This window comes from Carlito syrichta, unplaced genomic scaffold, assembly GCF_000164805.1.
Source record: "Carlito syrichta isolate Samal-C Ts95f unplaced genomic scaffold, Tarsius_syrichta-2.0.1 Scaffold313379, whole genome shotgun sequence".
NCBI classification, from domain to species: domain Eukaryota; kingdom Metazoa; phylum Chordata; class Mammalia; order Primates; family Tarsiidae; genus Carlito; species Carlito syrichta.
In genome coordinates this window covers 136,323-150,503 of record NW_007257475.1, presented here as the reverse complement: position 1 = coordinate 150,503, position 14,181 = coordinate 136,323, and the positions used below count along the sequence as shown (strand labels likewise).

The window sequence follows — 14,181 nt, the reverse complement described above, 5'->3', positions numbered from 1 at the left end:
GAGACCTCATCTCTACAATAAATCAAAAAATTAGCCGGGCGTGGAAGCGCGCGCCTGTAGTTCCGGCTACATGGAAGGCTGAGGCAGAAGGATCACCGGAGCCCAGCAGGTCGAGGCTGCGGTGGCCGGGAGTGGCCACTGCACTCCAGTCTGGGAGACAGAGTGAGACTCCAACTCAAAAAAAAAAAAAAAAAAGAAAGAAAGAAAGAAAGAAAACTGCCAGAGCGTGTAAAAATATAGGCTAGTGTGTATAATTTTTCCTTTCTTGAGTAACTATTCTCATTCCCCAGTTTTGTTTTTTTTTATTTTTTTTTAATTTTTAGAAAGGACACGTTTGGCACTTTTGTGTAGTGGGAATGTTATTTCTCTTTGAAGCCGAATTTTCATGATATGGTTGAGTTTATTAGCACTTTGGGATCCAAACTTATGGCTCCCCTGGACCATCTCCTTTGTTGTTGTTATTTTTCTGCACCGTGAGTTTTTGTTTGTTTTTATTCTTTGGTGTTTTGGGCTGTTTTGCAATACCCATGCACCAATTTTAAGGCAGATTAACTGTTCTGGTATTTGTATTTGGTAGTTATGCAAGCAACATGACATCTTGGCTTTCACAACAGGTTTTCTTTACGTTGCTGCAGCTCTGGCTTAGTAAATACTCATTTTTAACCCCACTACCTGCCCAGAAAATACAGAGGTGTTTTTAGGTTTGGGGAATCCTTTCCTGCCTTTAAAGACTTTAATGCTAGCCATTAGTGCAACCCTTTCCACTGCATTCGAGGCATTTTTTTCTAGGTTGGTAAGAGGAAAATATCAACAAACATATACCTCTGAGAACAATAGTTTGTTTTCTTTTAGTTTCTGTTCAAAGCTTTCTACATAATTGAGTGATGACCAAGAATCAACAGTACTTACTTTTCAGTGTTTGAAGACTTGAGGAGCAAAGTATGCTTGAATAGACTAGTTTGAACTAGTGTACCCTATAAAAAAAAAATCTCGGGACACTCTAAAGGAATTTTCTTATTTCAAGGTGACTTTTCAAGAGGGCATCACTTTTGCTGGTGTTTGAATATTTAATTAAAGAAAATGAGAGCTATTGAAGAACATAGACACAGTATTAAAACAGAGACAGTGAATGTACTCCTCAGTTTGACCCTTTCAAAGAATAATTCCTCTTAATGCTTTTGAGAATGTTCATCCATATTTTTTCTGTGTATATTTTTATTTTATAAAAATCTTTTCACCTGGACAACCCCTTCAGGTCACCTCCCACTATGGGAACTTTTGTGTCCTCTCAGTAAATCCTGCTTTAAAAAAAAAAATCTATTCATACTGTTTTTAAGTTTTTCACTCAACGATATATTATAGATATTTTTCTGCCATTTATGTGCATCAGTACATGGAAATGTATTTCTTCTTCTCTTAGCTGCTAAATAATCACCTGGAGGAAGCATAATTTATTTAACCAGGCACTTACTAATGGACATTCAAACTCCCCTCCCATTTTGTTATGATGATGTAACTCATTAATGAGATTTCTTGTGTATACATCTCAGTGTACTTTCTGTTATTTCCTAAGGGTAAATACTTGTAAGTAGATTTAATGGACATTACATTTTTACAAATATTACCATTAAAAAAATTAAAACAAAGAATGTACATAAAAACTGATGAAATCTGAATAAAATCTGTACTTGACTTAATAATACTGTAGCAATGTCAAATTTCCTGATTTTGACAATGTGCTGCGGTTATGTATAATATCACTGGGGGAAGCTGAGTGAGGATATATTTTTGCATCTTCTTGTGAATCTGCAACTATTTCAAAAAAACATTATTTATAAATATAAATATATAGCCAAATTAGGAAGGTTGTGTCAACTTATACTTCTACTAAGAACATATGAAGCTCTTGGCCAGTGGGCTCTCAGAGCTGGAGTCGTTAACAACAGACTAATGACTACTGAAAAAACACTCCATGTGGTCAGGATGTTAGTTATATACTGGGGTGTGAGCAAATAAGTAAACATAAAGAGGATAGTAGGAGCCAGAGAAAGAAGGTATAAATATGGAAAGGAGGAAGGCTAGAATAAAATATGTTATAGAATTAAAATTGGAGATATCTGTGTGAACTTAGGGTCTCTACTATGTAGAGATAGTTACAGAAACAGATATTTGATTTTATTTTACTTAAAGAAGTAAGTATTGGTTTGTATGGTCACTGGCCATTTTATTTATTCATAGTTGGGTTATATATGTACTTGCCTTTGTCCATTTGCTTGTTGAAGCTACCTTTTTTCTCACTGATTTAGAAGTCTTAGTACTTAATAGTATAGATTCTTATTTATGGTGCCTTTATTAGTGGTACTTTTTGCTAGACTTTTATGAAATTAATTTGTTGATCTTTTCCTTTATGATTCTGACTTTGGTCATTTTATCTGCTTATAATTTTGTTACCCAGGAATTTAGGCAGGGCCCCACTGGACAGTTCTTTTGCTTCACATAGTGCTTGGAGTTACTCACTTAGCTCTATTTAGCTGGCATCTGAGCTGGCTGACCCAGAAGATCTGCAAAGACTTCATGTCCAGGTCTTGGTAGGCCTCAGTGCTCCTCCAGGCTTTTTTTTTTTCCCCTCTCTCTCTGTATGGTTAGCTTGAGTTTACCAGTGGGAGGATGGAGCAGAAACTTGGTGGGTGGGATGTGTTAAAACAGGTGGTATGTCAAATCCTTGTCCACTCATAGTGGAAGTTTTGAGCTGCAACCTAGCTCCCTGATTATTTTCTTTCTCATGTTTTGCCTTCCCAGGACTCCCTTCTTCCTCAAGAGATTATCATCAAGGTTGAGGGAGAAGATGCTGGTTCACTCGCTGTCCCATCCAAGGTGAGTTGGACAAGGCCTCTTTCTTTACCTTGAGAAATGTGCATGGCTTGATGGTGGCAGGAGTCAGATTTTGAAGCAAACTAGAGAGTAAAAAGTGAGGAAGTGGAGAAAAGAGTGGACAACTTTCCCAAGAAATTTAGTTATTGTGTGAAAGACTAAAGAGAGCGAGAGCTACAAGGAAAGTTGAGATTGAGGGGCATTTTCTTTCTTTTTTTTTTTAAGAGATTGAAAAGATTTGATACTGTTTAAGTGGCTATAGGAAGGAGTTAGTGGAGAAAAAGAGGTTAATGCTCAGGAGACAGAGGAGATAAACTGTGAAACAGAGTCCTTGTTAGCACCAGAGGAATTAATTCAGAACATCTGCAAATAAATTAGCTCTCTATGGGGAGAAGGATTTACTTAGGAAGAATGAAGTTGAGGGAGTGATTTAAAGACTTGGATTTTTCTCTGTGAAAGATCAGATGAGCATGAAAGTAGGAACTGGAATGGAGAGATGTTTGACAAGGGTAGAGAAAGTATAAGACAGCAATTTCAAATTATTGAGAGAACAAGATGCTCCAGTAGGTATAATAGTCTGAAAGGATCATTCAGAGATAGTGACCATTAATTTATAATACTCTATCCAGCTGCCTTTATAAGTTTGTGTCCCCAGTGGCATTCTGTAACCCACTTTCCATAGATAGCAGATGGACTTTAGAATTCTTTTAGTTTTTTGTAATTTGCCAGGTCAACTCCTGAGTGGGAGTGGGAGGTCAAGGGAATGTTTGAAAGAGTTTTGAAATATATCAGATAGAAAGATTAAAATGCATGGTCCATAGACTCTGTACTGAGTAATTGAGGTAGAGACAATAAAGAGACCACTAAATAGAAAGGAAAAGAATATAGACTGGTAGATATTAATAGTAGACATTTCAGTAGCATGATAGCCCCAAACCATTGAAGAACAAGAAGAGTGAAAGGAGAAATTGAGCCAATACAGTGGAGCAATCTGATGTTGTTGCCAAAGAATGGACAATGTCATATGTGTGATTAGAGTACTTTTTGGTGATTTCAAGGTCTCAAGTGTCACCCGAAAAATGGGCTGAGCAACTCCAGGATATGATTTGTCTGCTCCTCTCACCTAAATCTCACAAAATGAGACATATGCCAATTTGAAAAAGTCCTTCAGTATGCGGATACTGGCTTTTCTGGACTTCTCTCACACTTATCTCTTCTTCCTCTTACCTGTCCCAAGCTCTCTACTTCTCAGAACTTCCCAAACTCTTCAGCTGTGCCTTCAGAACTCATCTTCTATAATAATAAGCTCTTACAGCTTCAACATCCTTCACCAAACACTCCCAATACATCCCTGTGTTACTAAAGATCTATGGACTAGCCATATGAATTGATGACTGAGACCACAGTCTCTGATGCCATGCAAACTTGAGATTGCATCCCATCCACCAACCTTAGGCATATGTCTTAATTTCTCTAACTTTTTTGTTCTTCATATGATAAATGGTGCTGCAAATAGTACTTTCTTACAGGACCATTATGATAATCCATGCGACCTATTAGCACACTGCCTGATACCACATTGCTGCTTTATCAAAGTTCTCAAGAGCTTGATTAAAGCCAGTTATTTTTATATTCTCATCAGCTGACTATACAAGTTGATGCTATTGACAACACAAGACGAAACAAGACAAGTCCTTATATTAGAGGATAAATCCCAGGAGTGAGTCTTCCATGAAGGGAGATGGGGAAGTGTTCAGCATGTTAGTAGGGCAGAACTTCAAGAAGTGAGGTAAATGACAGGAGTTTTAGTGTAACTGGGAAGACTTTGACACTGAGATCCCCAGACTGGGAGAGCATGACCATCCTTAGCCTGTAATGAGTACAGAGGAAGGGAATTCTCGGGGGAAAGTATAGGTCTTTATTAACACAGGGATGTGTAGGGAATGTTTGCTGAAGGACATTGAAGCTGTGAGAGTTTATTATTATAGAAGATGAGTTCTGAGGGCACAGTAGAATAGTTCGGGAAGAAATTTTGAGGAGTGGGGAGTTTGGGACAGGTAAGAGGAAGAAGAGATAAGTGTGATAGAAGTCCAGAAAAGCCAGTGTCTGCACACTGAAGGACTTTTTCAAATTGGTATGCAGCGCACTTTGTGAGATTTAGGTGAGAGGAGCAGACAAATCAGAATTTGGACGAGGGTCATTTTGATATATTAGAATGTCTGTTGATACTATTGATTAACTTAACGAAACAATGACCAAATTAAATTTAATCTCTACTGTATATCAAAACTGAGGAGTGGAGTTTCAGCTGTAAATTATAAATACCTTGTCCCCATTCTCATGGAGCATGGCCTAGTGACAGAGATGACTGCTATGCAAATGATAAGAAAGTGTGATGATAGAAGTCCATTTGAGAATATATAGGTGGTGGTGGACTGGGGGTTCTAATCTAGTTTAGTATTATCTGTTTACTTTTGAACAATCTTAATTCTGTAGGGACAGACATTAAACAGAAAAGGGGAGTGTGTATTAAAAGGAAGCATGGATTGCAGGTTGAGAACAGTACCTTGAAAATCATTGTTCGATGCAAGTGGCAGTTTGTACATTATATTTCTGAATTCCGTGTTGAGCTAATCATGAAAATCTTTGAGATTTTATTGAAACTTAGGGGCCCTGGCTTATAAAAAGGCATATACAGTGGCATTTTGCATGCAGTTTCATAGGATTCAGAACCCTATGTCCTATTCTTGAACCACAGCTTAAGAATGCCTGGTCTGTTTATGGCCGGGCTCGGTGGCTCAGCCTGTAATCCCAGCACTTTGGGAGGCTGAGGTGAGTGGATTGCCTGAGCCCGCGAGTTCGAGACCCGCCTGGGCAACTTGGTGAGACCTCATCTCTACAATAAATCAAAAATGAGCCGGGTGTGGTAGCGTGCGCCTGTAGTTCCAGCTACTTGGAAGGCTGAGGTGGAAGGATCGCCGGAGCCCAGCAGGTCGAGGCTGCGGTGGCTGGGAGCGGCCATTGCACTCCAGTCTGGGCGACAGAGTGAGACTCCAACTTAAAACAACAACAACAACAACAACAAAGATTTAAAGAGCCTTTTAGTGGCAAGAGGTATTCATCTTCCCCAGCCTTTGCTGCTTTTGAGTAAAGACAGATCACTTTTTTTGGATTAAAATTATTGCCCAGTGGTTTTGGGAACAGATCCTTTCCTGCTTAGAGGAGGCTGCCCCAAAAATCCTATTTATATGACAGTAATGACAATGAATGTCTTCTAAAAGGCTCTGCTATGCAGCATTGGGTGTGGACAGAAATAAAACTGTCATCTGAAGACTAAGACTAAGTGACCTGAAGGGATAAAGGTCACTTTGTGACCAGGCATGGTGGCTTATGCCTGTAATCCCAGCGCTTTCGTAGGCCAAGGCAGAGAATCACTTGAGGCCAGGAGTTCAAGACCTTCCTGGGCAGCATAGTGAAACCCTGTCTCTACAAAAAATTTTTTAAAAATTAGCTGTGTGGCTCAGGCTATAATCCTGGCGCTTTGGGAAGCCAAGGCAAGTGGATTGCCTGAGCCTGTGGATTCGAGACCAGCCCCAGCAACTTGGCAAGACCTCGTCTCTACAATAAATCAAAAATTAGCCAGACATGATAGCACATGCCTGTAGTTCTGGCTACTTGGAAGGCTGGGGGAAGGATTGCTGGAGCCCAGCAGGTTGATGCTGGGGTGGCTATGAGCGTGCCACTGCAATCCAGCCTGGGTGACAGAGTGAGACTCCGATTCAAAAATAAATAAATAGAAATTAGCTGGGCATAGTATGAATGCCTATAGTCCCAGATACTCAGGAGACTGAGGAGGAAAGATTGCCTGAGCCCAGGAGTTGGAGGCGGTAGTGAGCTATGACTTTGTCTCTTAAAAAACAAAGGTCATGTTGGCTGTCAGTTCATCTTTCATGGTTCTAAGACCTTATAATTTTAATAGTACATACTGAGCATACCTGATCAGAAAATCTGAAATGCTCCAAAATTAGAAACTTTTTGAGTGCTGACATGATACCACAAGTGAAAAATTCCACACCTGACCTCATGTGATGGGGAGCAGTCAAAACTTTGTTTCATGCATAAAATTATTAAAAATATTGTGTAAAACTACTTTCAATCTATGTGTTTGGATATACATGAAACATAAATGAATTTTGTGTTTAGACTTGGGTTCTATCTCCAAAATATCTCATGTATATGCAAATGTTTCAAAATCTGAAATCTGAAACATTTCTGGTTCCAAGCATTTTGAATAAGGGATACTCAACCTGTATTTGCCATCTTTTCTTATTTGATCAGTAAACTTGGCTAATCGCTTTTCAGAGATCATCACAATTATTCATTCAACCCAATGAGTTGGGTGTGCTTAGTCCTAACTAATAGAAAATGGAATAAACTCACCATTAAAAGACAAATTGTCAGATTAGATATATTTTAAAATCTAGATATGTGCCCTTTGTAGGTAAGAGAACCCAAGTCTATTCTCCTCTAAATTCAGTGTTCTTCACTTATGCATACTGCCTTTCATTGAAACCCACATTTCATTTTCTGTCTCAAGCACTAGCAAAGTACAGCCTGTGAGTCAAATTTGGCCCACTGCCTGTTTTCATAAATAAGCTTATTGTAATATGGCCACACCTATTTGTATATTTTCTGTGGCTGATTTCTTGCTACAGCAGCAGAGTTGAGTAGTTGTGGATAGAAATTATGTAACCTGCAAAGCCAAAACTATTTACTCTCCAGCATTTGACAGAAAAAAAATGACCACCCCTATTCTTTTAGTTTCTTGAGAATTTGGAGGGAATTCCTAAGTTGGAATGCACCCGTGCAAAAATCAGAATAAGTATTTTCTTTCAGGTAGTCAAGAATTCTAGAAAACAATTTATATCAGTTTTTATCTATTGTTCCTCTTTGGGGTTGTAAAACAGGTCCAGTATCCAAAATCTAATGGGGTCCACCTAGAAGGCACCAGTATACCTTGACTAGAATCCTTTGGACACTGACAGTCCCAGGACAACTTCCATGCTGCTAGGTTTTCCTTCTTCCAGCTGTCAGACTTTTTCTCCTTCATGAACACTGGAAGGAATTGATGCCCTGCTGAGCAGGAATGTGTGTCATGTTTTAGGAAGGAGTAAACTTCAAAATTGTGACTGTGGACTTCACTCAGGAGGAACAGAATACTTGGAACCATGCTCAAAGGACCCTGGACAGAGATTTGATTCTGGAGAACCACAGGGACTTGGTCTCTTGGGGTAAGAATAAAATCACCCTTAGTTAAGATCTGTCTACTAAAATGATTTTACATTCCCATTAATTGAGATGTGGGGTTCAGCATCCAGAATGATTTTGGCTGCATGTAGGCTGTGTTTATGCTCTTTATTTGCCAGTGAAGATTAATTTTAATTTGTAGGGTAGAAAAGGCATAGCTTCTTGGGCTTGAACCTTTTCAATCTTCCTGATTCCTAAAGGTCAAAGGCTGGGATCAAGCTCTGCAGTGATTTTCTTTTGGGTGCTTACCCAGCCCAAACACCCAAAGTCCTGTATCTTTCTTCATCGGTTTTTTTTTTTCATCAACTTTTCAAACCAGACACAATCTCCTAGTTGGAAAAAGAGGAAGAATTTCTTTCTTTCTTTTTTTTTTTGAGTTGGAGTTTCACTCAGTCGCCCAGACTGGAGTACAGTGGCCGCTCCCAGCCACTGCAGCCTCAACCTGCTGGGCTCCGGCGATCCTTCCGCCTCAGCCTTTCAAGTAGCTGGAACTACAGGTGCGCGCTACCATGCTGGCTAATTTTTTTAAATTTATTGAAGAGATAAGGTCTCGCCAAGTTACCCAGGCAGGTCTCGAACCCGCAGGCTCAGGAAATTCACTCACCTCGGCCTCTCAAAGCACGGGATTACAGGCTGAGCCACCGAGCCCGGCCAGGAAGAATTTCTTAACACATGTGTTCAGATGAGAACCAGACTCATAGGGGTCATTACAAGTACAGAAGGTTTGTTTGAAAAATCCCCATAGGAAATGCCACATTTTTCTTCACCTCCCACATATTGGTGGACTATATATATATCACTCATTTTTCAGTTATACTCTCCATTGCTTGACCTAGTAGCCAGCAGGCTACTAGGAGAAAATCTCCATTTTCTCTTAGTTGGAATTACAGGAATCCATTGGGTTAAATTAGCTGCTAAGATATTTAGAGAATGGGATAATAGTGCCCTATTCTTTTTTCTGGGTTCACAAAGGTAGTTTGCTCATGTCTTACTGACACAGACTATTTTTGTAAGATTCATGCCTTCAGAAATTCCTAGGTATATAGACACTAATCTCTATTTCAGTAAACACGTGTCTAGCATTAAAGAGGGTGAAAAAGACCTACCTCTATTTCTTTGCTAAGGATTGAAAATTGGGTTGCGATTCCATAGGTTCTGCGTAGATGATCCTGTTTTGGATTAGGCTGGTATTTGATATCCAAAGTCTTTTATTTAGACTAAGATTAAACTAAAATAAACTATTTTAAGATTAAAATAGCTCCATTTTTAAGTCTTGTTGTACTGTTGGGCTATGGTAGTTCTGTACTTACTGCTTCATCCCACCCTTTTGCTTTCTCAACCCAGGTTATCAGTCAATAGTTGAAAACAAATCCATATATATTTTGCATATTTTCTTGTTAACTTTATTTCATTATTCCAGCTTTAATATTTTTTGTCTAGGATGTCTTATTTTCTTTCTTCCAGACTTGGCAACTGCCCTTGGAAAAAGAGAATCACCTTCAAACTGGAGCACTTTTGATGAAGAGCCATCTCATGGAGTGAAGATAGAAAGGTTTTCAAGGAATGATCCTTGGTTATCTTCATGTGAAGAAGTTTGTGATTGTAAGGACCAGCTAGAGAAGCAACAGGAAAAACAAGAGAGACTTTTGCAGGAAGTAGCATTCACTCAAAGGAAAGCTGTTATTCATGAGAGAGTCTGCAAAAGCAATGAACTTGAGGAGAAGAGTGGTCTGAATTCCAGTCTTCTTTCACCCCCAATGGTACCTATAAGAAACCTCTGTAGTAAACATGTATCACATGTTAGGAAATTATGTCATAATTCTGTTGTAAACAGTTATCAGAAGATTAATGACTGTGAGAAACAATGTGAAAATAATGAATATGGGAAACCCCCTCAGAGCATTCACCTTATTCACTTTACAAGAACTCAAACAAAAGATAAATCCTATGGATTAAGTGACAATATTCAATCTTTTAGCCATAGTCCACCCTTAAATATACATGAAAAATTTCATACAGAAGGAAAAACTTTTGATTTTAAGGAATGTGCACAAGTCTTGAACCACAACATGTCCCATAATGAACAACAGAGAATTTCTGTTGAAGAGAGTCAATATAAATGTAGTAAGACCCCTAAGAGTTCCTCCCTTACTCAAAACATGAGAAATCATTCTGAAGAGAAACCTTTTGAATGTAATCAATGTGGGAAATCCTTCAGCTGGAGCTCACATCTTGTTGCACATCAGAGAACTCATACAGGGGAGAAACCTTACGAATGTAATGAATGTGGAAAGTCCTTCAGCCGGAGCTCACACCTTGTTTCCCATCAAAGAACTCATACTGGAGAGAAACCTTATAGATGTAATCAGTGTGGAAAATCCTTTAGCCAGAGTTATGTCCTTGTTGTGCATCAGAGAACTCACACTGGAGAGAAGCCTTATGAATGCAATCAATGTGGAAAGTCATTTAGGCAGAGCTACAAACTTATTGCACATCAACGAACTCATACCGGAGAGAAGCCCTATGAATGCAACCAATGTGGGAAATCATTTATCCAGAGCTATAAGCTTATTGCACATCAAAGAATTCATACTGGAGAAAAACCCTATGAATGCGATCAATGTGGGAAATCCTTTAGTCAAAGCTACAAACTTGTTGCTCATCAGAGAACTCACACAGGAGAAAAACCCTTTGAATGTAATCAGTGTGGAAAATCCTTCAGCTGGAGCTCTCAGCTTGTTGCACATCAAAGAACTCACACTGGAGAGAAACCCTATGAATGTAATGAGTGTGGAAAGTCTTTCAACCGTAGTTCTCACCTTGTTATGCATCAGAGAACTCACACAGGAGAAAAACCCTATGAATGTAATCAGTGTGGGAAATCCTTCAGCCAGAGTTATGTTCTTGTTGTACATCAAAGAACTCATACTGGAGAAAAACCCTATGAATGCAGTCAATGTGGGAAATCATTCAGGCAGAGTTCATGCCTTACTCAACATCAGAGAACTCATACTGGAGAGAAACCCTATGAATGTAATCAGTGTGGAAAAACGTTTAGCTTGAGTGCTCGACTTATTGTACATCAAAGAACTCATACTGGAGAGAAACCCTTTACATGTAATCAGTGTGGGAAAGCTTTCATTAATAGCTCTAAACTTATTAGGCATCAGTCAACTCATACTGAAGAGAAACCCTATGAATGTTAACTAGTTTGGAAATCTTTCAGCCAGAGTTATTCCTTTTTCTTTCATCATTAAAGTGTTTTGTAAGAAAGTATATGTAGTGGGAAGAGCTAGTTTAAAAACAATGTATGTGGGAAAACTTGCAATTAGCTCTCTGTTATTATGTGTCTAGAAATTCATTCTGAAGAAAAAAGGAGAAAATCTATAATAATCTAGATATTTTAACTTAGCAGTTCCACCTACAAAATTAAACTTGGCCCTTATGACATATTTCTACAAAAGTAATAAATATTGGCACTTTTCCTTTCAGAAACACTCAGACCTGAATCTGAGAGAAAACCATATGCTGAAGAGTAACCGCCAGGGAGGTAGACAAAAGAGTAAACTAGAATGCTAACACTAATAGGCTTGTTGTTGAAAAGATTGCTGTAGTTTTTAGAACTTAGGCTGGGAAACAATATTTCATTGTATCATTTTACTACATGATTTCCCCGTTAGGTAGTTGGTAATCTGTTTCATACAGCACTTTGTTACATGTGAAGATTTTTATAAAAATTAGGAAGATGCTATGATATGAAGTGAAAAATGCAGGCAAGTATATAGAAGGAATATTTATTTCTAGAATCATTACAATGAAATATTTGTGTATGGATTAGAATTGAAAGGGTTTATGGGAGTATCAATTTAATTTTGGGTGTTTATGTTGTGCTTTCTTCTTTTTTGGAATGTATGCTGTTTTGCTATAATGATATACTGAGTGAAAACTAGTAAATAAATAAATAAATTAATTAATTAATTAAACATTTAATCTCCTTTGACCATTTAGGAAAGACTGTGAAACTAGATAGCAAAGTTTCCCCCAGGTTCTGAGATTTCTGTTTGGGTTAGTATGAGTAAGTTATTCTGTAGGACTTAGAGGCTCAGAAATATTTCTCATTGAAAATAAAATAGTTCCCTGGAATTGGGTAACTAGAAATTTTGGCCAGAAAGGGTTCTGTATGATGGGTGAGAATCCTTAGGCAGTATAGTGGGCAAGTAGCCTTATTTTCATATGTCCAAAGTAGTATAAGGGAGCTCTATTTTCAAGTTGTTTTTGTCTCTCTCCTCATGTAACGTTGTCTCTTCTCTGAGTTATGTTCCCAGATGTGAGAGCCCTCTGAAGAGGAAGGTACTTCCCTGACTAAAGTGCTCGTCACCTAAATTGGGCTTGGAAAGAATGTTTTCAGTGAAGCAAGATTTGTAGCCACTCTTATTTTTAAGATTTGGTTCACATGTCTTCTTGACCTTTGTCCCCAAATTATGATTCTTAATACTGTGGATTACCATGTGCCTGAAACCTTCAATTCCAGGTTAATGAAATACAAGATGAGAATAGAGGTTGACTGCCTAGAGTAAGGAAGAAAACCTAAGGTGACATCTACTGAGATTACCCTTGGTGAAATCCTGTCCCTATGAGGTGACCTTGACTGTAGCCTTCTCTGTGAGGATTAAGCCAGAGAGTACAGCACACCTGGTAGTTACAGAACGTCTAAGGGGACAGTTGTTGATGTCTGGAAAACTTAATCCCAATCCCAAGAGAATTTCCAGCAAGATTTATCCATGCATTGGCTGTAGGAGAGGATATAAAATTGTGCAAAACCTCAATTTAACAATGAGACCTAAATAAGCATATTTTTCTCAAAATTATATATAAAACCAATGTCAGCGCTAGGTACAAGTGGATGGTTCTCACTGGGTGCCTTTCTTTGAAGGCAAGGAATCATGATTGTACAAATGAATATAAAGCTAACTGGGCTAAAAATTAGGCCTTGGAAGGTTTCAAATTTTTGAAGTGATTTATTGCAAAGGAATTTCTTCAGTAAATGTTGAAGACATTTTACTAAAACTACAAAGAATTATTTTGAGGTGAGTATGTGGTCATGAATGATTTTGTGTATGTGTGTTTGCACACACTTCTGGACAAGTTGAATATGTGATTCATCTCTGTATTAAGTCATAATGTCCGATCACCACACATCTGGAACAAACTAGATTATAATTGTTTACTGCTATCTCATCCTGGGGTGGGGCAGATATGGGGACTACCCTGAAGCCGTTTAATATGTTAGCATTTCTTTCCTATACAGCTGTCCCTTAGTGGATGTAATTTTACTGGTTACCTTTGGACCGCTTGATCCAGATCATATAGCATTCCTTAAGATATTTTATAGTAGCTGGGCTCAGTGGCTCAGCCTGTAATCCCGCGCTTTGGGAGACTGAGGTGAGTGGATTGCCTGAGCCCGCGGGTTCGACACCCGCCTGGGCAACTTGGCGAGACCTCATCTCTACAATAAATCAAAAAATCAGTCGGGCATGGTAGCGCATGCCTGTAATTCTGGCTACTTGGAAGGCTGAGGTGGAAGGATCGCCGGCGCCCAGCAGGTCAAGGCTGCGGTGACTGGGAGCGGCCACTGCACTCCAGTCTGGGCGACAAAGTGAGACTCCAACTCAAAAAAAAAAGCTATTTTATGTGTTAATCTATGTCAGTCAGTAGCGTTATTCTCAGTGCTCCATAAGGCAACTGTAATTTTGATACTGAAACTCTTATTAGTGAAAGTAACTTAATAATTAAGGGATCTTGGTGAGCACAAGAAGTGCATAGCATTAAGATTGGAGCTCATAAAATCACAAAATTGTAGGCTGCTTGGGCTTTTACAGATATTAATTAAACTATTAATCTGTACTAAACTTTAGCTTAAAAATATTCTGAGCTAAATCAACCTCTGATACATGATGGAGAGACCCTAGAATTGGAAATCAAACAACCAAGAATAAGGCAAAA

General features: G+C 38.7%; 1 protein-coding gene across 8 annotated transcripts in view; it reads left to right on the top strand.

Annotated features, from left to right (window-relative positions):
• Positions 1-12,161, top strand: part of ZNF180 (zinc finger protein 180) — a 22,627-nt gene extending 10,466 nt beyond the window's left edge. For 6 of the 8 annotated variants that reach the window (XM_021718731.1, XM_008070370.1, XM_021718730.1 and 3 more), the window contains 3 exons: positions 2,800-2,874; positions 8,036-8,162; positions 9,643-12,161. In XM_021718731.1, the coding sequence (XP_021574406.1) occupies positions 2,800-2,874; positions 8,036-8,162; positions 9,643-11,384 (1,944 nt within the window). In that variant the 3' untranslated portion in view covers positions 11,385-12,161. The remainder of the gene's footprint in view (positions 1-2,799; positions 2,875-8,035; positions 8,163-9,642) is intronic. The other 2 variants (XM_021718733.1, XM_021718734.1) reach the window with 2 other exon arrangements.
• Positions 12,162-14,181: the final 2,020 nt, after the last annotated feature.